General features: G+C 37.7%; 1 protein-coding gene across 18 annotated transcripts in view; it reads left to right on the top strand.

Annotated features, from left to right (window-relative positions):
• Positions 1 to 27,529, top strand: part of LOC126356275 (liprin-beta-1) — a 299,230-nt gene that overhangs the window by 250,701 nt on the left and 21,000 nt on the right. For 17 of the 18 annotated variants that reach the window (XM_050007143.1, XM_050007138.1, XM_050007133.1 and 14 more), the window contains 4 exons: positions 985 to 1,153; positions 8,272 to 8,480; positions 10,459 to 10,581; positions 24,834 to 24,902. In XM_050007143.1, the coding sequence (XP_049863100.1) occupies positions 985 to 1,153; positions 8,272 to 8,480; positions 10,459 to 10,581; positions 24,834 to 24,902 (570 nt within the window). Of the gene's footprint in view, positions 1 to 984; positions 1,154 to 8,271; positions 8,481 to 10,458; positions 10,582 to 24,833; positions 24,903 to 27,529 lie in introns of those variants that run through there. The other variant, XM_050007129.1, reaches the window with a different exon arrangement.

Genomic DNA, 27,529 nt, shown 5'->3' with positions numbered 1-27,529 from the left:
GTTTACATAATTATTCTCGCTGTAAATTCATCTGAATGGAAACATCTTGGAAAGAGAGCAATACAATGGTAGTGTGGCCTTAGTGTGGAATTACGTCAAGGTTGATGAATGTTGCAGCTTCACACCTTTGTTTGTGGCCAGATAAATACTGTTATTGGCCATAGGAAGAGGGATTATGTACTGCAGCTATATGTATATTTTTTCAGATGTGCAGTTGGTTTAAATTTCTTTTTCATGGACAGTAATGTCCATCTACTCTGAGCTAATTTAGTCAATGAATATCGTACATGTTAAAGAAGGTTTCAAATACAAGGAATAGTCACTAGTTAAGAATCCTACAGAATGTATCCAGGATGCACAGGAGAGAGAAATTGTGTATAGTCACCTGTTAATAAGGATTCATCCTCTCATCCATTGATCAACAGTTGATAGTGTTCTTGAACTACATCTTAGAGGGCACATTTGCCAATCATCATGTACTGTAAGTCCTATCAGAGATGATATGCCATTGTCTTCCTCTGTCCTTTAAACTGTTTTACCCAGAGTATGATATGGGGACCTACAATTTCAGATTAACTGTGAACCATGGTGTAGCTTGGCATTTTTCGTATTAAGAAACATTGCCAGAGGTGAAAGAAGTGGTAGATGAGAGATAACAATCCTATATACAGTTATTGTGATACACTTCTGAAGGTACAAATTTGTAAATATAGCCATCCCTGTGCTTCATGTCCCTTCTGTTGCTCTTTATTTCCATAAGTTTATTTTTGCTGATCACTCTTTCCTCCATTGTACAAACCTTCACAGTTGCTGTTATTTTACTTATTAACCTACAAATCCATTTTCCTTATTATCATTTGTAACTAATGAATTTTTAATTGTCCAGTGCATCCATCAGTTATTTGTTACTGTTCCTAGGCTGTAACACTCTTTGAAACAGTAAATTATCTGTTACTAATTTTGTAATAATGTTGTTGTTTTCAGGTTCTAAGAGATCATAACTTTGAGCCTGATTGCCTCAAGAGAAGATCATTGCCAGATGAAAGTAGTCAACCAACACCACAAGAAGTTGCCCTATGGACAAATCATCGTGTTATGGAGTGGTTACGTGCTGTTGATTTGGCTGAATATGCCCCTAACTTACGTGGTTCAGGTACTGTAAATACAGAGAATCTAAGCAGAGTTTCATTAATGGAATATTCCATTTGTAAGAGACCATTTTGCAGTACCTTTAATATTGTTTATTTCTTTCTTGCCCTAAAAAATGTCTAATTTCATTTTATCAAATGCTTTAGAGTTACAAAAAGCTTAAGTTCATAGTTCCATAGTGGGTACGTCTTGAATGTCTTATCGTATACCACATGGGGAGAGATTACAGTGTTCATTTGTTATAAACTTCCATCAGTTCCAGAATGCCAGCTTCATGCTGAGAGGGATCATAGCAGGACAATGCTGAGATGTTTCAGTGTCCAATGTCACAGCTGATGTTTCTTTGTCATAACTGGAAAAAATACCAACTCTGATAGTGACTATGAATGAGCAATTAATTTTCTCCCTTTTCAAAATTAATAAGACATTAGCAAAAAATGCACAGATTCTCCAGTCTTACAGAACATATGTTCATCTTCCAGTTTCCTTTTAAATTACATTGTCAGAAGTCGAAGGTGGTAATAAGGTAAAGATGTCATTGATGCAAAAGTTCGTTTGAATACTGTAGTGCTGTATTATAGTAGGAGTATGGAGGACATTCACCAAAAAGCAGAAGTTTTGAGTCATCCAGAGACTCGCACACAAAGGAAAGAAAACTTGATAGCTTTCAGAATGATTCCTTTCTCAAGCTGGAGGAGACACACACACACACACACACACACACACACACACACACACACACACACACACACACAGAGTTGTGCCCCTAGCCCCTGCCTAGTACCAGTTGGATGCACAATGCTAGGATTGCAGTTCAGCAGTGGGAAGAGGGTGGAGTGGAGGTTGTATGGGGTGCAGTGTGTAGAGGGAGGGAGAGAGGTATCAGGTAAGTCAAGGGTTTGGAAGTGGATAGCTAGCAGGTCAGAGGGAGGCAGCCTATTTACTGGCTAGGAATAAGGGAGGCAGTGTCGCTGATGCATAGGCTAGGGATGTGACACAGGGTATCTGCAAATACTCCCTCCCACATTACTAACCAGTAAACTGGCTGCCTCCTTCCGAGTTGCTAGCTACCCCTCTTCATGCCTCAGAGAAACAAACACTCAAACCTGAAACTTTGGGGCCAATCATGTGTTATGTTCCTATTGTATCACAATTTCTTGTATGTGTGAGGCTGTGTAGAAATTGGATTGTCTTTCCTTTTTAATTTTATTTAATACTTTATTTGTAGATTTGTGTTTTGGAGAGCCATGCTGTTGTAACCCGTACCATATAGCCAACAAACGTTCATTGAAATCAAAATTAGCACTCTGTAACAACAGATTAAGTTGTATAGTACTCCACAAAAACAAACAATAATTAATGTTAAGTCCAAGCACAACTACCTTGTTGTGCACAGGTATTGAAATCACAATGTGAAGCACAGTTCCAAGTAAGTCGTAAGGTGCTGAAAATCACAATATCATCAAATAGAAGCAGTAAATGGAAATGTTATACCAGCTCATGGAGTGTAGATAATTGGCCCATCATCCAGAAAATTGGAAAGTATGGCAGTAATTATCCAAACCCAACTCTGAACCAGGCCAGGTAAATAGCAGCAGTGATTGTAATTTTTTTAGAGGCTTAGTTGGATGATAGTAGAACTTTGATAATCCGACCTCACGTAGTCTGACACCCCAATTAGTGTGGCCATCCCATTTCCAATGTTTTTTTACCTGAGCAGGCCACTGCTACAATCGATTACTATCGTGTACGAAATGGATCAGTAGAGAGTTGTCCATTGCTAGGTGTGATAGTTTGGTTACTTTTAGTATGACGTAACTCATTTCTAATTCAATCAATAAGAGTTATTGTGCACACATTTTTTTTATTTTGATTTTGTTTGTTTTATAAATTAGGCAGTTTTCCTCTTACTTGTTAAAGTGTGTAAAACTAAATTATGGCACCAGCTGTCTTTACAAGTGGATGTGAGTGAGTGAATCAATGCAGGTGATGTTACTACACAGCAGGAGCATAATTAACTGATGACCAACTCATTGACATTGTAACTCGAACAGCCAGTGAGAATGAGAAAGATGATGGAGACAGTGAACGCTAGAGTGTCGCATACAAATGCTAAAAATGCATTTAATATAGCACTTTAGTACATCAGACAAAGCTCTGGGTCTACCCCAATAGACATTTTGTGGATCAGGAAATGGCAGAACATAGCGCTAAAATCAAAGTTCTCATCTACCAAGCAAAAGGACATTACAGACTTTTTAAGACCAAAAGACTTTTTTATAACTTGTGATTTCCTGTTTTAAAGTCGTGCGTGCAAGTCAGTTGTGTGTCACTGCAGTATAGTGATAAAGTTTTTACACATGTGAGACTTTCACTTACAATAAAATTATATTACTGGTAAGGTACAGATGTATTTTGCAGTATATGTGCTACTGAACATTACACTTTTGTGAAAGATTTTTTAGTGTGTTAATGTTTTCTTTTCATTTTGTTACTGTCTTAATATGGATCAATACTTCAGACAGTATTTCTAGTTGAACATTAAAAGTTGTATTGTGTTGTGTGCGTGTTATTCTGATAATTCTATTTTTTTGTGCCCATATCACGCTTCCAGTCCCAAAGGGGATGGATTAGTGAGTTTCTACTGTAGAAACCAACAAAGAAAAAACTGAGAGTGAGCCAGCTGCTGGGCGGCCTTATATGCCCCAATGCAGAATTTTGTGTGACAAATCTGTGATGACAACTTCCCGACTGGAGGCATCCTTGCTGGAAGTGGGTGGTGCTACACATATAGATTCGTGCATGTCTTCTAATTGCTTGTGTGGAAGGACTTACTAAACAGGCAGCAATGAGTTCGCCCTGAATGCAGAGAATTGTTGTATGGCAAAATCATTTCTTATGTGTACCTATGAAAACGCAGTTCACTAGTTTTGGACAGCTGACTCACGATCAAGACAGAGTGAGAGAAAAGGCCTCTTGATGAAACATTGTACCCAAATGTACAATAACTACCAAAGTTAACCACTGGAGTCTCTTAGTGGAAGCAGAGGCTTCCCAGCATGTAAAAATGGTTGACGTCAGAAAGATACAGCTGCAGGTTGGCTTTGCTGGCGCCGACAGCCCCACTTGATAGCATGTTCCACATCAGAAGAGATTTACTAAATTAGGAGAACATTCAGTTTCAGTAAAATTGCTAAGCAACTGAATTTTAATTAGGATGTGCAATGTGAAGATATTCAGACTTCATCATTATGTGTGCTTTATTATTATTTAAGAAATTGAAACTATTAAGGAGAATTTCACAAAAACAGAATGTGATAGAGACAACAACATATAATGTCTGACAAAAAAAGTGAAGCACCCAAGAAAACATGGCCAGATGTCAGTGTAACTTGGGCTGTTATACCTGTCACAGAGAACTGCAACTCTTAAGGTGCGTTGTCCATGACGCGCCGCACACTAGCGACTGCAACGGGTTGCTATGTTACGTCAGAAGTTGCCTGCTGGCGCATGCGCAGTTCGAGTTTGGGATGCGCCGCGCGACTGTTGCGGCAGCTGCCGCAGCACTGCACCAGTGAGCAGTGTTGTGACGGAAGTCGGACGACACAAAGACGTACGGCTGCCAGAAAGATGTCGAGCCAGTAAAGGAAAACTGAAATGAGCCACTCACAGGATATTTTGATCCGCGTATGTAAATAAGATAATAAAACTACACGTACCTTCGCGTCACTGAGGTTTTCAGCTGCACTGATAGGTTTCTTGACCCGGTTGCACGATTTTCTCTGTATGTCACTTTCTATAAGTTCCAAAACATGAGCAAACTGGCTGACACTTAATCTGAAATAATGTCTGAATTTCATATCGTCATTTAAAAGGTGCCTGTTAATCAAAATGTTGTAACAGCCTTCATCGTCACGTGTTGCAAAGAGACAATGAACCTTCTTCTTTTTCCTTTTGTTGAGGAGCCACAACAGCATAACTGTGTCATCGTCTTCTTCTTGCTGTAAAATATCTAAGTACTTTAAAGTGAAATTAAATGTGGTTCTACTTCTCTCCATCATGTCAATGACAGACCGCAGCTTGGGAAACACGCGCCGCTACTGAATGGTTCAAATGGCTCTGAGCACTATGGGACTTAACATCTGAGGTCATCAGTCCCCTAGAACTTAGAACTACTTAAACCTGACTAACCTAAGGACATCACATACATCCATGCCCGAGGCAGGATTCGAACCTGTGACCGTAGCAGTCACGCGGTTCCAGACTGAAGCGCCTTGAACCACTTTGCCATTCCGGCCGGCGCCGCTACTGACAAGTGAAGGTCAAATACAGCTGAGCGACAGATGGCATTCCCATCCGTACTTATCGCATGATCTACTGTGGAGCGACAATGCGATACTCAAGGGGACTAATACACAAACCCAGTGTTGCTATGTTTTACCTACATCATATAAAAAATATAATTGATGGCAAGGCGATATTAAACTAATTTGAACGTTTTTTCGCTCTGTTGAAAAACGTAAATTTTTGACATTTGTTGGTTTTGTTAGGACATCTACTACTTCTTGGGTATCCTCGTCCAGGTTCAGAAGGAAATACTAGATGTAAGTAATTTATCCTCTTCCCAAGAATTAGAAGAAACTATATTGAAGGCAGCATGTCCTTACTTTTAAGAAACGTACATTTCGGGGCATTTTAAATGAAATCGTCAAGAGCATATGGAGAAATATTAGTAACTCATACCGGAGAAATGTATGACATAAAATGGTTTCATTAGGTCCAAATGTGTCAGTGAAACAAAACAAATGCATTCTCTATCGTGTGATGATAACATGATTCACGTTGCGCATCGACAGAACTGGCGGCTAGTCGCGACACTCCCGGAGATATCTGAGCCCCAATCTCGGAAACTGAGATTGATATCACTCTGATCTCAACTTTAAAAATAATTTCGATATGTTAGCTTCTTTTCATCGGCAACAATGTATGACCTAACGTGAACCATACGCAAAGTAACCAGCGACCACATTTTTCAATATACACAATTCAAATTTTATGCAGTAGGTTACTTGTAAATTAAGTATCGGAATAACTGTGATGAATATCGAAAAAATAGAAACCTCATTATCAAGCTGTGATGTGAAACTGTAAGATATGCAAACATCAATTTTTTTGTGCCTTTTACTTTCCCCACAATCGATAGAAAAGTAATATACAGCGAAAAAAACACACAAAACCAGAAGAGATACTTTTCAATTTTTTAAAGTAAAAAGAGAATCTGTATTGAAAAACTAACTCTGGGAGCCGGTGTAACTTTGTTCCATTAACATACAGTATTTTTTACAGCAAGAAAATCGGAATTCTTATTTTTCTTATGTATTTGAATCTGCCGCTGCCGACCAGAGCTTGGGAAACAGCGATGACTGCTGTAATGTTGCGGCCTTGTCGCCGTCTGTCAGGGTGCTAAAAGAGGAGGGGGCAGCGTCGTAGTCGCAGCCAACTGTCGCGTCTTGGACAACGTAGCTTTAATCATTTACATACCTGCTGATGGTGTGTACATGTACAAAGTTACATTGACACATGACCATGTCATGTCCTGGGTGTATCACGGTTTTTTGTCTCCATCACATTCTATTTTTATGTAGTTCTCCATTATATTTCTGAATTTCTTAAAAGGCAAAAAAACCACAGTGATTCACTCTGTAGTGGAGTCACCTTTTCAACTTCATGGTAGGTCTCTATTTCCACTAACATATTCCACTGAGCAGCTTAAAGTTTGCTATAAAATTTGCTCTATAGTTATTTATACATTTTAATATAATAGAGGGAAACATTCCAAGTGGGAAAAATATATCTAAAAACAAAAATGATGTAACTTACCAAACGAAAGCATTGGTATGTTGATAGGCTCACAAATAAACACACACACACACACACACACAATTCAAGCTTTCACAACCCACGGTTGCTTCATCAGGAAAGAGGGAAGGACAGAGAAAGACGAAAGGATGTGGGTTAAACTCTTTGCCTTTACAAATGTCCGCTTGTGTCTGTATATGTGCGGATGGATATGTGTGTGTGTGTGTGTGTGTGTGTGTGTGTGTGTGTGTGTGTGTGTGTGTGTGTGTGTGTGTGCGCGCGCGCGCGCAATTGTATACCTGTCCTTTTTTCCCACTAAGGTAAGTCTTTCCGCTCCCGGGATTGGAATGACTCCAAAAACCCACATCCTTTCATCTTTCCCTCTTTCCTGATGAAGCAGCTGTGGGCTGCAAAAGCTTGAATTTTGTGTGTGTGTGTTTGTGTTTATTTGTGTGTCTATCAACATATCAACACCTTCATTTGGTAAGTTACATCATCTTTGTTTTTAGATATATTTATACATTTTAATTGTGATAACTATTGTAGATTTAGGTACAATCTTTCATCAATAGGCCTTTTCTCCCAATCTATCTCACCCCCAAACCTTCCATCGTCAACAAAATCTAAAGGACTGGTAACTGGATACTTTGTTTGACTGTTTCAACACATCATTCAATATGATGATGAACAGGAGTGGTGGAAGGACAAGTCGACCTTGAAACACACTTGATGTGGTGGAAAGTGAAAATCCAGTGTGATTCAAACTGAAAGATAGTGAATCCTCTCCATCAGGAACCTACAGTGCAGCAACGATCAAATGTGCTAATTTCATGCATCTTGGTTGTGCTGCACTCAACTGTAATGCTGAATGTCAGTAAAATGTCTGATATTTCTTCAGCCATGTGATAAACCAAATTATTCGATTCATGTTCGAGACAGGAGTGTAGTCTCTCCATTGCAGCAGCTATTTCTTATGACTGCAAGACTCTCATCTTCACATACCTGTTATTCATATATATCTCTAAACTTTAAGTGGATAAGAGAACATTGACTGAAGATTCAACCTCACAAACACCTTGTATTCTTAAGATCATATCATCAATCTGTGTAACTCATGCTCTACAAAACCAAAAACCAACAACTAAAGATTAGGCGTATGTCTGAGTCGCTACTGATTCATCTTTCTAGATGACCTATCTTTCATAGTGTGTTAGTGAGTAAATAATAACTGTTGTATGCAAGTGAAATTCAATTTCTCCATAGGTGTCCATGGTGGCCTAATGGTCCATGAGCCACGCTTCACAGCTGAACTGCTGGCGAGCTTACTGTCCATTCCACCAAGTAAAACATTGCTACGACGACACCTCAACACACATTTCAAAGAACTTCTTGGGCGTGATTGTATACAAGAGAAGAGGGAAGCTGAGGCAACCCTTGGTTATGTCCCACTTTCAGCTACAACCAAAGTTAAGGTGAGGTTAAATAAATATTATATATATGTGATTGTTGGCTTCTGTGGCCTTTACCATCTTCAATAAAATGTTTCCAGGTGTATGACTACATTGTCATGTTGCCTTTTATGACAGTGTCTTGGTTTCCGTTACATGTGGCTTTTCATGACCCTGATTAAGGCCATTTGTAGCAGTGAGCAAAACATTGACTTAATGACATAATTATGCACCAGAAAGATTGTTTCGAAAATTTTATAGATAATTATTTCTTGATCACGCAGTTACTGACTTGAGCAATTTTCTGGGTTTTATCTTCTTTTCACTTCATTGTATAAGCCTCTCATTATTGATGTATTTCTATGGCATTATCCTATCTCCAACAGCAAAAGATTATATAGCAACTTAAGAAACGAGAACAGCTGAAACTGTTTGAATACGAATTGAGAAAGACATCTAGGTTTAAAAATTTGCAGTTGAGATAAGTAAATGGCAAAGAAAAGATGTTCAAATAGTATACAATAGGAAAAGTTACAAAATATTTCAAATGGTTTGCTTTTATAGCAAGGCATCAAATGTATTTACATGCATTTCCAAGATTTTTGTAGTTGTTTATCTCCATCTGTTGCCATATCTGTCAAAATTTATTAGGCAAAATAATGTAGAATTACAGAGCATGTGTAAACAAAAATTGTTGTCAGATTGTGTGTTGTGTACATTTTTCACAGAATAAGGCAAGTTTTGAAATAAGATAAGCTATTCATAGAATTGAAACACACTTTTAAAAATGTTAGAAGGTGGTTACAGACTGACATGGTTTCTCATCATATTGAGATACAGACACGAGGAATGAATATGTATGCAAATTATCCCATGAAAATTTACTGCCAAAGTTTCAAAACTCGGTATAATGTGAGGAATACATACTACAGCCCCTTACACGTCACTCCTGCCAGAACTGTGAAGACAAGATTGTAGTAATTACAGACATGGTGCTCTGGGAGGCACCCTTAGCAGTACATTTCAGTTGGTTGCAGAGTAATAATGTAGATGTAAGTGTAGAATCTAGCCATTTCACTGACATTCTTGCTCCATCAAAGGCATACTCACATGTGAAAGCAGCTACATTATATATCAACTTTGCCCGACCACTGTGCATTATTTCACATGGGTAAGAGCACTAACTGATTGTCCACTTGCACGAATGTGCGGTGTGACCGTAGATAGAAGGCCAGCTGAACAACCTTATTTTAGAGGATGCTCCCCAACACAATGTAATTGACTTCAACAGTTTCTTCATAACTCATGACATTTGTATTTTCCCCACCAACACAAATGATTCCAAGTTACACATGTGGGAACACTCTGTGTAAAGTGTACTGCATTAAAGTAAACCTTCACCTCCTCCCACATCCCTTCCTAGTCTCAATATGTGTACTCAAGATCTCCCACTTACTTTCTCTCCTGTTGGTCACCCACACCACTCACCGTAGACCAGGCACACTCACTTCCCCATTTTTCTTTTCTATTTTACTCAATAACAACTCTTTATCCGAGATGGTTTTTTTGAAAGGGTGCAGTTGGTTGCCTTCCCCATTCTTACACAATCTGAGTTCGTGCTCTTTCTCCAATGACCTCATTATCAACATGACGTTAAACCTTAATCTTCCTTCCTTACTTGCAGCCTTTCCCCATCTCCTATACCGTCTCCTCTCTGTATCCCTCCCCAAGTACTACACATTTTTCTTCTCTGCATTCCTGCCGGCATGCCTATCTGTCAGCCTGCTATTGCAAGCAATAGCTTTCTTCTTCTGTCAAACAGCAGCATTACCAAAAGCTAAGAATTTTCCACAATTTTTGTGTGCATATCTGATGTTCGGCTCCTCCTCTATTGGGACAGTGGTGACCTGTTTTCTTATTTATATTACATTACACTTAATAATGACAATTCGTGTTTGATGGGATGTTTGATTTCATCGGATGATATTGTTGTGTATTTCAGCTTGCCAAAAAAAGCCAATTCACTCTGAAACGCAAGAAGTCAAAATCAGAACTTGACTTTGGAGATTTGGTGTGCCCAATGGATTCTGCCAAGCAAGGTGAAGCATCCCATGGTGATGGAGCTGTAAGTTTTCTAACAATACTAACAGTTACTAACTAAACATTATCTGTAACAATAAAGCAGATTTTCTCTTTGGATAAATGTTTCTAATTTAAATGCCTGTTATGTTTTTGTTTGGTTTATACAGAAGAGCTTCTCTTGAATGAAGACGACTCAATACAAATTCAATGACACTGTAAAAAGTCTAAAAATATGAAGAATTTAATTAGTATTACTTCAGTGGCAAAATAATAAAATACAGAAATTGCTGTAAAGTTGTCAATTACCTAGCAAATTACTAATTTTGGTGAAAAAATTCATGGGACTACTTGTTGATGATTCCTTTAGCTTAAGGGGTCCATGAAATTATTCTGTTCATTTTTTAAATTTAAATTTTTTATATTATGTCTGAAAGTTGCTAATTGTGTGGGTGGTTGGGCAGTGTTAGGGTTTATTTCCTGACAAAAGGCTGTGAAATTTTTGTCATAATTTTCAACGATTCTTGCAACAGTGTTATTACTTAGTATGTTTCACAGCATCAAAATGTTTTCTTTATTCAGTCTCTTTCTGGAACATGTTGATGCAGCTCTCCATGCTAGTCTATCCTGTGAAGGCCTCTCCATCTCTGAATAACTAGTTCAACCTGCATCATTGTGAACCCACTTAGGTCTACTGTATTCATGCCTAGGTCCTCCTCCACAATTTTTATCCTCCACACTTCCCTTACCAAATGGACGTTTCCTTGATACCTCAGGATGGGTCCTATTAACGGGTACCTTCTTTTCATCACATTGTGTCATAAATTACTTTCTTTTTCAGTTGAGTACCTCCTTAATAGTTATTTGCTCTAGCCATCTAATCTTCTATATTCTTCTTTAGTACTACATTGGAAAATCTTCTATTCTTGTATGATGAACGACTGATTGTTCTCATTTATGTTCTATACAAGATTCCAGACAGATACCTCCAGAAAAGATTTCTGAAACTTAAATTTGTATCAAGTGTTAACAAACTCCACTTTTCTTGGATATGCTTTTCTTGCCATAGTCACTCTGCATTTTATATCCACTCTACTTCAGCCATAACCAGTTACTTTGCTGCCCAAACAGCAAAATTCATCATCTACTATTAATGTCTCATTTCCTATTTGAATTCTCTCAACATTACATGATTTGACACCATTCCATTACCCATGTCATACTTTCGTTGATTTTCATCATATGTAATCTCTTTTCAACATTCTATACATTCTGTTCAACTGCTCTTGCAAGTCCTACGTTGTCTCTGACAGAATGACAGTATATTTGGCAAATCTCAAAGTTATTATTTCTGTTTCAGCAGCTGATAGCCAATAATTGAAGGTCAAATTCCGCATCTGCCACTGGAAATGTCTTACAGTTTAAAATCTGAAACCAAATTCTCTGTCTTACATTATATAATCAGTCTCAAACTTTACTGTGTCCGCAGGGATTTTGCATGTTTATAACCTTCTCTTGTGATTCTGAAACCAAGTGGAAATGATGATTAAATTATGTTCTGTGCAAAATTCTGAGAGGCAACTCCCTCTTTCATTCTTTTTCCACAGTTCGAATTCTCCTACTTCTTTTCCTTCTTTTCCTTCTATTCCTTCCTCTGCTGCTGAATTTCAGTCATCCATCACATTTACATTTTCATCTGCTTTTAAATGTCTGAATAATTTTCCTTATCCCATCATACATTCATCATCATTTGCGGAGGTAGTTGGTATATAGACTTTCACTCCTCTGATGGTTGTTGACTTCTTGTTTACCATGTGTACAATAATGTGTTCACCATGCTGTTCATGCCGCATTCCCATTTTCTTATTCACTGTTAGGCCTACTCCTCTTGCTCCTATATGATTTTGTATTGGTAGCCTGTTCTGACATGACCAGAACTCCTATTCTTCCTGCTACTGTACTTTATTAATTCCCATTATATGTAACTTCAACCTGCCCAGCTCCATTTCTAAATTTTCTAACCTGCCCACCTGATTAAGGGGTCTAACATCCCACACTCTGACCCATAGAATACCAGTTTTGCATTTCCTGATGAAGACATTCTTCAGAGTAGTCCCTACTCAGATACTCAAATGGGAGACTATTTTCCCTGAGGAATCTGTGGAATATTTTACCCAAGAGGGTGCCATTGTCATTAAACTATACAGTAGAGCTATATGTCAGGGAATACACTGTCTGGCACAGAAGAGGAGGAGAAAATGAAATGAAATTTCACAGATTGAGACAGTATCAGATGTTATTTCAGTGATAATGAAATAGAATCAAATTTATGATGAAATTGGCAGTATGATCCCTGTTATCAGTATGACACTGCAGGCACTCTGACTGGATGCATACACTGTTCTGTTGGAAATAGTGTTGTGAACTCATTGTATCCTCTCCTGAGGCAAGTTGACCCACAAACTGTTGTTATAGGTCTGCGATATCCCAGATACTGGCACTGGGCTAGAGTTGTCTGAGCTGTTTTCACATATGTTCTATCTGTGGCAGATCTGGGGATCCTGTTGGCCATGGGAGTACCCCAACATTGCAAAGGCAGTACAAAGATACACATGCCTCATGTGGAGAAGCACTGTCCTGTTGAAGACCATTGCCATGATACTTTGCATGAGAGGTCGGGTGATTGTGGTGTGTAGTGCTGTGCTATCAAGAGTAACCTCAATCACTACCAGCTGTGGTCTGAAGTCACCATGACCTAGAAGAAACACCATTGTGGCTCTCCAAATTATTGGAAGAATGGAACCTCTCTACTATACTCACAGACAATGGTCATTCGGGGTAGTGCATAACCATGATTAATTGCTGAACACAGTGTGTTGCAACTGATCAGCTGTCCGGTGTCACTCCAAATGCATCTGTTTGAGTTTTGGTGTTAATGGCGGCAGGCTACACATAGTATGGTTATTCTCTAGTTTAGCTGCTGCTAGTCTCTGACCAATGCTACTGAATGACACAGAATGTTGCAGGGAGTCAATTATTTGTTCTCAGATGGTAGGCAGGGATCTGAAGTGGTGATAGTATGTTTGGTGCAGAGTACGGCAGTCCTCCCTCGTGGTTGTCAGACATGGGCGACCGGAATCTTGACGACGAGTATGCTTGCCCTCGTGGTCTCGTGCAGTCCAATATCAGGTTACTGTCGCATCCAAATGCTCTATGAATCTGGATATTGTGTAATTTGAACAGCCAGTCAGGTGGAGATCCACTATGATGCCTCTTTCAAACTCACACGTGCTGATTATGCTGTCTCATATGAGTATGCAACATCTCCATGTCCGTCACAGTGATCACTCAATGTGTGATGCTGTCCTTACTCCATATATACCTACCAGCCCTGGTAACAGCATGAAACACGAACAACACTAATGTGCTCTGGGGGGCCATTCTATCTGTACAGAGAATTGCAATTCTGCAATATTTACATATCCACCAATGTGTGCCTGTATGAAGTTACATTCTGTCCATGTTATCCGAATACTTCATTTTTTGTCAGACAGTGTATTCCAATTGTAGTTTTCCCATGCTTTTAGGCGCTCACACTAGCGACATAGCAAGTTAGAAAAGCATTAAGGCTAGAATGTTAATATTATGCACAAGGAAAAAGTAGTCTCTTCAAAGTATTTATATCTAAAAGATCTCTGTGGGGAGGAGATTAAAAATAAAAACAAGGGGGGGAATAAAACATGGAAATGAAGGTGGGGAACAACTTGGTAGTTAAATTTCTCCGAGCAGGTACCACAATTATACAAAGTTTCTAAAATGTGACATTTCTGCCATCAACTAGAGTATTGCTTATTTTCCACTATAACCCAGCTTTGGCTACTTTGATATTTTCAAAGAAGAGGTTGTAGTTACCTACAGAATTGACAGACACCGACAAAATTAAAAGAGGTGACTGTTCAACAGTATACTGAATATTAAGTAAAAAATTTACTTCATGTGTCTGAGAACAAGCCACCAAACTGCCCATCCAGCAGCATGTGGTGGGCAAACAATTTACTAGTGTATTGGTAAATCTCTCATGTAATTTTCTCATTTTTTGTCAGTACTTATGTAACTATGGTCTGTTCTTTGTAGCTAACCCTTGAAAATGATACAATAACCAAAATTGGCTTTTAGTGGAAAATAAATTATAATTACAATTGATGGTGAAAATGTTGTCATTCATTTACCTATTCATACTGTTCATAATGAGAATTAAGTATCTGTCTCTGATTATTTGAAGACCTGTATAAAAACTGCTGACCTTTTCTTGCTCTCTGTTCAAGTGAGTATCATCATATTCCAGGTAGTATAATTACTTTCTTTGTGATATTCCAGGTAGTATAATTACTTTCTTTGTGAACTTGTAAAAATTACGAAACATAGAAGATTTATTTCAATCTGAACTAGGATCATTACTGTTTGTTGGCTAAATAAAGACTGAATTCCATTGTTTAATTTTATAAAAATTGATTTCTCTTTAGGATTGTACTGTTCAGTATTCCACTTTTGAGAAAGATGTAATTTTATGGGTAATTGATGGTACTTTACAATTTACCCAATTCATATATGCATCTTCGTCTATACTCCATAAACAACCTCATGGTCTGTGGTGGAGAGTACTTTGTGTACCAGTGGCACTTCCCCCTGCTCTTGTTCCAGTCACAAATAGTTCGTGGGAAGAAAGATTGCTGGTAAACCTTCATGTGGGGGTAAATCTCTCTGATTTTATCTTCATGGTAGTTTCACAAGATACATATAGGACGAAGCAATATATTGTTTGACTCTTCCTTAACATTAAACTACACTGTGATGCAGTACAACTCTCTTGCAGTGCCTGCCACTGGAGTTTGCTGAGCATCTCCATGACATTTTCATGCTTACTGTAATAAAACATGCTACTATTCTTTGATTCATTTTTATTTCCTCTATCGGTCCTGTCTGGTACAGATCCAAGCAGTATTCAAGTATTGGTCAAATTGAGTGTTCTGTAAACTATCTCCATTGCTGATGGAATACATTTCCTAAGCATTCTTCCAGTGAATAAAAGTCTAGAATTTGTGTTACCCACAATTATTGTATGTGGTCTTTCCACTTAAGATCCTAGGTATTTTATGGAAATAAAAACTTTCAGTGAAAGATGTGCAGTTGTGTTGTTATACAGTAATGAATCTTTCTGTCAATGAATATGGGATACATTACATTTGTTTATGTTGAGGGTCAGTTGCCACTCCCTTCACCAAGCAGTGATTCTCTGTGTGTCTTCCTGCATTTCGTTTCAATCTTGTGGCATTGCAACTTCCCTGTATACAGCAGCATCATCTCTGAAAAGCCTCCTGCGACTTCAGGCATTATACACTAGGACATTTTTATACATTGTAAAAAGTAATGGTCATGTAACACTCTCTTGTGGTACGCCTGCAGTTACTTTTACATCTGAAGATTTCTGCCCATTCAGAATGACATGCTGTGTTATGTTTGCTAAAAACTCTTCAGTGCAGTCTAATATTCTGTACACTCATATTTTGTTGATTAGTTGGCAGTGTATAATGTACTGAATGCGTTCTGGAAGTTGAGAAACACGGCATCTATTTGTACGGTTGTACCTACTACTTTGTAGGTGTCGTGAATGAGCAAAGTTAGCCGGGTTGTTGTTTTTGAAACCCATGTTTATTGCCACAGATGAAGTTTTTGGTCTCCAGAAATGTCATAATACACAAGCATAAAAAAGTTTCAAAATTCTTCTACAGACTGACATCGGAGATATAGGCCTACAGTTGTATGTGTCTGTTCAATGACCCTTCTTTAAAATGGGAGTGAGCTGCACTTTTTTCCAATCAAGAGGAACATTTCATTCCTCCAGGAACCTATGGTACACTGCTACTAAAAGAGGAGTAAGTTCTTTCATATACTTGATGTAGAATTGAATTGGTATCCTGTCAGGTCCAGTGGACATTACTTGGTAGAGTTTTTTCAGATTTATAATCTGCCTGATAGCTAATATCTTTAACATAATTTCTCAGCAAAGAATGTTCTGTGTGGCCTCGGATAGTTAATGGTGCAGGTGATCATTTGTAGTTCCATCTAAGTGACAGTTTATTCAACTTAAAAGAATTTTTCCTGTCTAACGTCTGTGCTGTCTTGAAATTAATGGAGAAGTTTTATATTCTTTCAAGTCCAGTTTGCTTCACTCAGCTTTTTCCATTTTTTTTGTCGAGCCTTCTTCCCTGTTCTTCAGCTGCTGGTATTTTCTATTTTCTGGGTAGTGTTCCTTCATCCAGCTTACTTCTAATTGACAGTGGTGATAAATAGACAAACAGTTGTAAGTGCTTGTTAGCTAGTTTTTTCAGATGGTTCAGAAGTACTTTCATTTACAAATGTCAGCATAGATCCTGATACCATGAAGATGATATTCATTCTTCTGGGAGTACATTCACATTGGTGTTGCAGGTAAGGTTGTTTAAATTTTGTGTCAGACTAAAAACATGGTGATTGGAAAAATGCTTCTTGTTAAAAGATTATTGTTTTGATAGTTTATACCTGTAACAGTGAAGCTTCAAACCTACTGTCATTATTATAAATAAATAAAAACCTATTTATCTCTCACAGAAAAATTATTATTGAATTTGTTTCTGGTAGTTTATAAACAAATGTTCTCGTGTTGTATAACATAAAATACCATATGTGAGTGTGAGGTTCTTTGTTATTTAACAAAGAGATAAATGAAACCAGTGAATAGGAACTCTATCAGAGAAACTGTAACCATTATCCAGTGTGTGCAGATGAAACATAAGCACAAATTCATGACCACATGAATCCTGTTATTGCGAGGTCTGTTTTAGAGACAAATAGTTAAAAAAAAAAAAAACTTTCACAGAAACCACAACATATTTATTGCACTAACCACCTGTCAGTCAGTGTCCTATTTACAAAGTCAAGAATTCCATTGTTTATCAGCACTCACAAACAATGTTTCTTCTTAGCAAGGTTGTAGTAGTACTAGGGAATTGAAAATTTACTTACCAAGACACATTGGGAGGATGTGAATTTGGTACATACATGGAAGATGATACGTACGAGCATGAATGATGTCAACAACAAAACTGGATGCAAAGGAGGGGAGTTGTAAGGGGAGATTGTAATGTGTGCCCTGATTCACTTTCTGACACATCATCATTAGAATTTGGCAGGAGAAAGTCATTTATGCCATGTCTCCACAAATTATGTAAGGTTTTACTCTATAGCTGAAAGAAACAGATCTAGAGTATGTCTGAAATACATAGGAATTTAAAACCCAGTTAAATTCTTCTTCAATTTTAAAAAGGCAGAATGAATTTTTCACTCTGCAACGGTGTGCTAATATGGCACTTACTAGCAGATTAAAACTGTATTTCAGACTGAGATTTGAACTCTGGGATAATACAACAATTCAGGTCAACAGATTTTCAAAATGTTCATCATCTTTTCTGGACAAAATTGGAAACAGTAGTGAAGGAGATTATTAACACTGGAACACCAGCCAGGACATACGCTGTTTGCATTTATGAAAAAGAGGTGGATTGGAAATATCTGAGACACTTCCGCTGAGTGGAAGGATGCTTCAGTAACCTTTATGTACCCACAGGGCCCAGAAAATTTATTGTTTTCCCCATCAAGAGGTGACACATCCTGTGTTTTGCAACAGCTCATTATTGAAGTTATTCCAGCTTCATCAGTGATACCGTCTGGTGAGCAGTATAATTTAGTTAATGAAACCTGTAAAAAATTCAAGTATCTGAAAGTAAACATAAACTTAGGATCCTGAAAGAGACCTCTTTTAGCTTTGTCCTCTGACACTTAAAGAAATATATAATCAGGCTTGGCATCCTGTGTGAAGAAGCCCTTATCAGGCTTGTGAACCTGTGGTAAGGAAACCACCAGTTGCTGCTGTTGCACAGTTATCAGGCATGGCTCCTCCGGTGATGGAGATACTAGGTTTTTCACTTTAAAATAAATCAGCAGTGATCGAGCCATAGCAACACATTTACAATTTTTCGTCAGTTCACATAAATCACAAACCGTGCAAACACAAAATATGCTGTACTTTAAACTGGAAGTAAGTAGCTCAGCACTGCACAGTAGAAAGACATATTCAAAAATCTCTGTAAAATGAATCCTTTCCAAAACTTACATAATGTGACAGTGGTGTACTACTTGAAGGCAGTTTATGTGTGTTGCACCGGTTATGCAACAATTTTACTATGTACAATGGTGTCCAGTGTCTTAGTAATGTACAGTTAAATTCTGAAATTTATAACCAATTTAGTTATGAAAGCAGAAGTTAGCAGAAAAACTGGCTGAAATATGTCATGATGAGTCGTGACAAAAGACATCCCATTTTTTTTAAGTTCCTCGAGTTGTTGTGTCTTTTCCTAGTCATCAGTCCTTTATTACCTTCCCCTCAGAGTACGTCCATTTTAATTTGAGTACCAGCAGAATACGGGCATTTTTTAAATCCACCTTCACCTTGTCATCATTTTTTAGGGCCTTATATGCTTGCATTGTGAAACCAAGTCTAGTTTTTTGTGTTTTTCTGCAGTGCCATTTGTAAAGAAGCTTTGTTCTTGACACAAAAATAAGTATAAACATCCAGAGATGAGATGCCAGGCATTTCGAAATGTCATCATGGAAAAATGAACACCTATAAAAGCAACTGGCTTATTTAAATTGGTTTCACTTGACAGGAAGGGGGTTGTGTGGCTCTTACCACTAATAAACCAATGGGGAGCCTGGCATGGGTGGCTCCACTGTGTTACCAGTTCTTCTGTGCTTCCTAAGGCATTGTTCCAGCCAGCCCTTAGTGAGCCATTGAAATGAATGATTTGGGTGACTTTCAGCTTCACACCTTATGGGGCAGACCAAGATCGCACATTCATAGGAAACTTTCACACAGGCAGTGAAGAAAAATGACATTGTTCCATGGTTAGAAACACTTGAGATACAATTTGACAGTAACTTGACAAGGGAAGAGTTATTATCGATCAAATTGCCCCCTCTGTGCAATAGAACATACTTGGGCTCAGGTTAAATGTCAAATGCTACAGAAAATAGAAACTTTACATTGACTGAAGTTGATGGTTTTTTAAAGGAGGCAGGTGAAAAACTGAAACCACAAGACTGGCAAAAGGTAGTGGATCATGTGAAGGAAGTGATACAGGAAGCATGGTACAATTGAAGGTGTGTTACAACAGTCTATCGAAAACTTGACTGTCGGTAGGATCAGCAACACTAATAGTTCCACTGACTCTGACTCTGAACTGATCGGTCTCTTCCAACTGTATTACTAATGTGTAGTGTATAGTGTACTTTAATGAACACCTTACTTCCATTAAATCTTGTGTAAATTTGTGACTTTATTTCAATTAGTTTCTCTTTCCTGCTGTGAGACTGAGGGATGCTGTATAGCCATCTCCCATCACTCCTTGCGATAAGTTAGACTGTGCTTTAAATATGTTTCATTTTGTGCAGACACCAAGATTTTATTTCATATATGAAATAGTTTCTGAGATATGCAATGATAAAGAAGGAAACTTCTCCAGGTGTGAATATTTCTCCTGTTTTAATATTCAGTGTAACAGTGACCCTAATTAAAATTAAGAAAAGATTTTTGACATGCTTAAAGATATCACTGAGAGCGATACTATATGTAAATTTCAGAATTTATACATTATTTTTGTAGGAGATACAGACTTAATTCTTGTTGTGAGCAATTGCATAAAAAAGCTGTTTTCAGAAGCATATATATAAGAAGCGCAATGTAGTACAAACATTTTAAAAGATACACTGTTGAGTGAGATATTTTTCTATGTTGTTGTTGATGTGGTCTTCAGCTCAGAGACTGGTTTGATGCAGCTCTCCATGCTACTCTATTCTATGTGAACTTCATCTCCAAGTAACTACTGCAACCTACATCCTTCTGAATCTGCTTGGCGTATTCATCTCTTGTTCTCCCTCTACCATTTTTACCCTCTGATGCCTCAGAATGTGTCCTACCAACAAATTCCTTCTTCTTGTCAAGTTGTGCCACAAATTCCTCTTCTCCCCAATTCTGTTCAGTGCCTTCCCATGAGTTATAAGATCTATCCCTCTAATCTTCAGCATTCTCCTGTAGCACCAAATTCTGAAAGCCTCTATTCTCTTCTTGTCTAAACTATTTATTGTCCGTGTTTCACTTCCATACATGGCTACACTCTGTACTAATACTTTCAGAAAGGACTTCCTGACACTTAAACCTATACTCGATGTTAACAAATTTCTCTTCTTCAGAAACACTTTCCTTGCCATTGCCAGTCTACATTTTATATCCTCTCTACTTCAACCAACATCAATTATTTTGCTTCCCAGGTAGCAAAACTCATTTACTACTGTGTCTCATTTCCTATTCTAATTCTCTCAGCATTACCTGATTTAATTTAACTACATTCCATTATCCTCCTTTTGCTTTTGTTGATATATTCACCTTATATCCTCCTTTCAAGACACTCTTCATTCTGTTAAACTGCTCTTGCAGGCTCTTTGCTGTCTTCAACAGAATTACAATGTCATCGGTGAACCTCCAAGTTTTTATTTCTTGTCCATGGATTTTAATTCCTACTCCAAATGTTTCTTTTGTTTCCTTCACTAATTTCTCAATATACAGATTGAATAACATGAGGATAGACTACAACTCTGTCTCACTCCCTTTCCAACCACAGTTTCCCTTTCATGCTCCTCAGCTCTTATAACTGCCATCTGCTTTCTGTAAAAATTGTAAATAGCCTTTCGCTTTCTGTATTTTACCTCTGCCACCTTCAAAATTTCAAGGAGAGTATTCCAGTCAACATTGTCAAAGGTGTTCTCTAAGTATGCAAAAGCTAGAAATGTTGGTTTGCCTTTCCTTAATCTATCTTCTAAGATAATTTGTAGGGTCAGTATTGCTTCGTGTATTCCAACATTTCTATGCAATCCAAACTGATCTTCCCCGAAGTCAGCTTCTACCAGTTTTTCCATTCATCTGGAAAGTATTCATGTTTTGCATCTGTGACTTATTAAACTGATAGTTCAGTAATTTTCACATCTGTCAACACCTGCTTTCTTTGGAAGTCTGAGGGTATTTCACCTGTCTCATACATATTGCTCACCAGATGGTAAGAGTTTTGTTAGGGCTGGCTCTCCCAAGGCTATCGGTAGTTCTAATGGAATGTTGTCTACCCCCGGGGCCTTGTTTTGACCTAGGCCTTTCAGTACTCTGTCAAATTCTTCATGCAATATCACATCTCCCATTTCTTCTTCACTTACATCCTTTTCCATTTCCATAACATTGCCCTCAAGTTCATCGCCCTTGTATAGACCCTCGGTATACTCCTTCCATCTTCCTGTCACTTCTTTGCTTGGAACTGGTTTTCCATCTGAGCTCTTGATATTCATACAGGTTGTTCTCTTTTCTCCAAAGGTCTCTCTAATTTTCCTGTATGCAGTATCTATCTTACTGCTAGTGATATATGCCGCCTCACCCATACGTTTGTCCTCCAGCCATCCCTGCTTAGCCATTTTGCACTTCCTGTTGATCTCATTTGTGAGACGTTTGTATTCCTTTCTGCCTGTCTATCTGTTACTAACAGTTCATCATTACTGGTACTCATGGAATCTGAATCACAGTTCTAGTTCTTGCTATTTCAGAGATTGATAAGTAGAAACTACTCTTCTGCTGTATTTTCCCAATCAGAAATGCTGTATGTTTTCATTTTTAACAGTTGATGACAGAGATATGGAACCAACTTGGCATTTGCCTAAACAAATGTGGAAAACTGTCTATAAATTGTAAACAGATTGAACTGTGGATCAGACAAGTAATCATTATTTTGAAGAGTAGATTTGATCCAAGTCTGACCTACCTTTCTGTCTTGAAGTCCAGCTTGGTTTTGGCTTCACAAACTGGTTGTTATTGTAACATTTCTACATGGAGCTTTTTGCACAGAACTGACCTCATTCTGTTGCAACAATGTAACACTGTGTGTATGTTGAGATGCAAGTAGTGCCAAGAATATTGTCACATAATTTGTGTTGTCTATGGTATAAAATCCATATGTTTTTTTCATTTTTATCAGGGTCTTTCAGCCAGAGACAAACCATTTTTTGGATGACATAGTGGCATCCCTATGTGCACTACCACTCAGTACTATGAAGCTCTCTGCCATCTTGTTTTCAGAAGTAATAGACTGTATTTCTACAGAAGCAATCCATCAGCTGTTAAGAAGTTCCTCAACAGAGTCAGAAGTACAGTGCAAGCAGACTAGTCACATAATAATAATAATAATAATAGTGATGATGATGATGATAATAACAACAACTTAAAAGCAAGATGGCCTACTTCAGTTAAAAAGAACTTGAGAGTCAGTGTATCTTTTATTTAAAAAAATGCCATTTTATGATTAATTATAGTATTATGCATATACTACATAAGCAGGAAATGATAGTAGATGGTCTCTGTTGCGTGGGTTCATTCATATTTTCAGTATTCTGCACTCTCTAATTGTTCTGCTGTACACCAGTGATATATGCGTTGTGTAATACACAAGTGGGTAGTTCAGCAGACAGCTGTTTCCTCTTCATTCCTTACTCTTCTTTTCATCTTTAACATCTTGCTCTAATTCCTTTCTTCTTCCTTGCACTATGGTGTAGTTATTATCATTTATAAGAACTGAACAGCAGGTCACGGTGAATGATTCTTTACTGCCAAAACCGTTTAGAATTTTCAACTTGTGATAAGTTGTTCACAGAAGAGTGCCGTAAAATGTTTTATCTTCACTGAGTGTGCTTAGCGTGATTGTCGGAAGACATTAGTTATTTACAAAGTATACAAAGGCTACAAACATACAAGTGGAAGGTGCAAAATGTACTAATTCTAAATTATTATTATTATTATACACTATAGATACAATAAATCTCAAGAAACAGTAATTTTGCAGACACTTTTTAAAAGTATATTGATTCATGGAAACCTGTTGATATTAGTTATCAATGAAATGTGTTGCAACTGGAGGTGCTGTTTCATTACTATATTGTTACTACTGCTGCAGTTGCAGAATGTCCTTGTATTTTATGATAAGCATCATAAAAGCAATTATTATCCTTTGTTGAGAAAAGATTTTGACTATAATTAATACCTGACATAAGGGAAATATAAGTAAAAAAAGAAGAGGTATATACAAATTACTGTGGATATCATATATTATCATAAAAAAATTGATGAATTATATGTAATCAGGCAATCCTTCCAACAAGTTAATTGTGAATATTGGTCTGTATAAATTTAAGAATGTCTTGGGGTAATTTATTTAGAAATTAAAGGAAATGTGGTAGTAATTTGTCTTGTCATTGATACCCTGAATTTTAAAATAAAGAAGTAGGTATGATGTCTTCACTGTTATTTTTTCTGTGATAACTATGCATCCTTTTGGGAGGTTTGGTGTAACAGAAACTAATGATTAATTGGTGTGATTTATTTGTAATTACCTGTTAAATAATTGTTATTTTTACTCTTGCAAATTCTGCTATAACCATGCCATACATTTCTCATATGAGAATGAAATGTTATATTTGCTAACTAGCAAATGCTGTAATACATGCTTGGACATGAAATTAGGCATTATCTTTTGTACAAACACCAAGGTTTCACTGTTTCATAACAATATAAATTTATTATACTGTGTAGAATTTTAGCACGGGGTTATGTGCTTATTCTTAGAAGTGCAAAGTAACTTTATATTAGTATCAGAATGCTGATAACCATAATTTTGTAACTTCGTGGCAGATTAAAACTGTTTGCTGGATCAAGATTTGAGCTTGGGATCTTTGCCTTAATATTTCATTTGTTTTTCCTGCAGTAAATATAATGGATTTTTGTAGCTACTAACTAGCATTTTTAATATGAGCCTTACTGAGACTGTGTTGCAAGATTAGACATAATTCAGTATAATGCCTTTCTTTAAGTCTGTCAGGTTTAAAACAGACCCAGGAATATTATGCCTGCAAGGAAATTCTCTGCAATCTTTAGATCATTTCCTACTATAAAGAAATGTGTCAGTAGTATTTTATTTATTAGTGTATGACAAATGCAGAGAATTGCAGTTTTCTTCTACCCAAATATTTGAAAAGGGGAGGGGTTAATTCTTTAAGCAAAATATATGCATAAGATTGTATATGTTGTCTCTCTTGCTGACTTCCATTTCATTTTGGCAGATGAAAATGAACGCACAACAAAAGGCCGGGGTTGTCTCTCAGGTCACTGATGCTCAAGGCACAGTTCTGGTAAGTTTACAGAATTAACTGGAGAGTTTTTCACTTATGTAGTGTTAGTTTAGTTTTTATGTGTTTTCTTTAACTTGTTTTACTTATATTGGAGATAACAAGATTCACCCACCAGTTTAACAGACAAACATCTTTCGGATGTATGATTTACATGAGGTATGTCATCGTTCTAAGAGCTGTATAAACAATCATGATTCTCACAGTTATATGACTCCGATACCCCTTAGTCTTTTCCTGTTTGAAGAAACCTGAATGAATGAATGTATGTCTGTGTGTGTGTGTGTGTGTGTGTGTGTGTGTGTGTGTGTGTGTGTTTTCAATCTCTGTGTAACTGTTACATCCAATGTCTACAGAATAATTCCATGTCAAGTGATCAAATTTTAGAGATGGTCCCCACTCAATCACCTCACACTTTGTTCCGATTTGGTTCGCAGGTTTGCTAAATGACCAAAGGAAAATTTATAGATTTCTAGCTTCCAGACTTTAATATTTTATGTCTATGGATCTTATTCAGTGAGGGATGTGCAGATGTTGCAGTGATGTTTTGAAACTTTTAACCATGTTCGAAGTTCCGTAAATCAATGGGTAATTGCTATAAAGCTGGAAAACTTGGGAAGGTAGATGAACAGTTAGCATTGTGCAGATTGTGTACATTTAAAGAAATTTGGCTCTTTATTTTTGCTCCTAGTGCCAATTAAAATTGTCATTAAATTTTGTCATGAGAAAATTTCTCCCAAGTTGAAGTAAATTGATCTCTTTATGTAATTGGTTTAAACCTACTCTTTTCTGACCTTATTACAAGTAGCTTGTTTATAAGATCTAAGTTTTATCAATTTTGGGCTCATAATTTTTGAGCTAGATAGGGTGTAGTTCCCCAAAAACAAATTTTCTGCCAAAGTAGGTGATTTTTTTAAGACCCTTTTATCTCAAATGAGATACCTGACCCATACTTGCTATAACTACTGTTTGAAAGGGCACCCTTTCCTGCTACTAAACATGAAATTTCCACAAATGCTTTACCCAGTAAAATTTATCATGCAAATGGCTATTGGGGTTACTCTAGAAATATGGACATAAATATGAAAAATTAATTTTTAACAAACTTAGTTCTCTCTTACATTAAATGGGCACTAAATTTCTACATTTTATAACTATCAACTTCTCCCAGAAACAAGAATTTGTGAGAATATAGCTTGTTGAACTTGAGCTATAGAGATCCACAATTTTTTTTAGAAATGTTTGTAATGCTTGTATGTTGGTAGCCCTGTCATCTGGACTCCTTTGTCTTTGAGGATGAAGGCGATGCAGTAATAATTAACTACAAGCTATTGCAACAAATGTGAAACATAGTTTTTGGAGGTGCCTAATTATACTTACTTTTATAAAACCAAGAACTGACAACCTCTCACCTGTAGCTGACTATTGTGTGGTGCATAGAAACATGCAACAGAAAAGATCATTTGGTTTAGCTTTTGAGCTCTTGTTCTTTCTTTAGTTTAAGTACACACATTCATACATACAAACATACTTACACCCAAATATAGATAACTGTGGCCATGCCTGGACTAACCATTGGTTTTTGAGAGCAGGTAGCTGTCTAGGGAGATGGGGAGTTGGTAGAAAGGATGTACAGGGCAAGGAGGACGTAGTGTGAGGCAAGTCTTTTAACAGCTAACTCACTGGCTTCGCAACATGATCCTTCCACAACTGCCAAGAACCAGCTGCAAAGGAACACTAGTCTTATCACCCAGTGTCATCCTGGACTGAAGCAACTAAACCATCTCCTCTCCAGATCTGTGGCTATCTGTCAGTGTGCCTGGAAGTGAGGAACATCATAGCCACAATACTTCCCACCCACTTAAAGTGACATTCCACTGCCTGCTCAATCTAGACATCTTGGTCCATCCATCTACCACTCCCACTCCCAATGGAAGATCCAGGGGCAAGACCTGCCCGATTCATTCACCCAGCACATCTTACTCTAGTCCCATCACAGGCTTATCTTATCCAAGTAGAGGCTGCACCACCTGAAAAAGCAGAAATGTCCTATAACAATGGTACTGCAATTTCCCCTCAGCATTTTATGCGAGCTCGGCCACTAACAGTTAGAATGGCTGGACACCCGCAAACCACAGCCAGGAGCAGAATAGATCACTCAGTGGCAGACCATACTGCTGAGCACAGTATGTTTGATTTAAATAGATATCAACCACGCCATCTGAATCCTCCGTGCCATTACCAACTTTTCAGAATTACTTAGACAGGAGCTGTTCTTACAGTGCATCCTTCATTCCCATAATCCTCCTGGCCTCAGTCTCTGCTAACCCATTGCACCCACACCCTCTACCCTAAAGTCTCTCCTTCCTGTGTACTGTCACCCGTTTCCAATGCACTCCCCCACATCATCGTCATTATGCACTATATGAATTCCTGGTGTCCTTGTGTCGCATTCCCATCCTGTCTCTTGCTGCTTTTCCCTCCCACAGTTCTGTCTCTCACACCTGCTACCTACCTCCAAGCCATCAGCCACCCTTCCCCAACCCTCTGTCTCTTTCTCCCCATCTCTTTTCTCCTTTCATTCATTCCACCCAACACAGCCCCTCACTCCAGTCTACCTGTCATATTGC

The sequence above is a fragment of the Schistocerca gregaria genome, chromosome 3, assembly GCF_023897955.1.
Source record: "Schistocerca gregaria isolate iqSchGreg1 chromosome 3, iqSchGreg1.2, whole genome shotgun sequence".
Lineage (NCBI taxonomy): Eukaryota > Metazoa > Arthropoda > Insecta > Orthoptera > Acrididae > Schistocerca > Schistocerca gregaria.
Note: the sequence above shows the minus strand (reverse complement) of the source record. Positions and strands in the feature narration are given on the sequence as shown.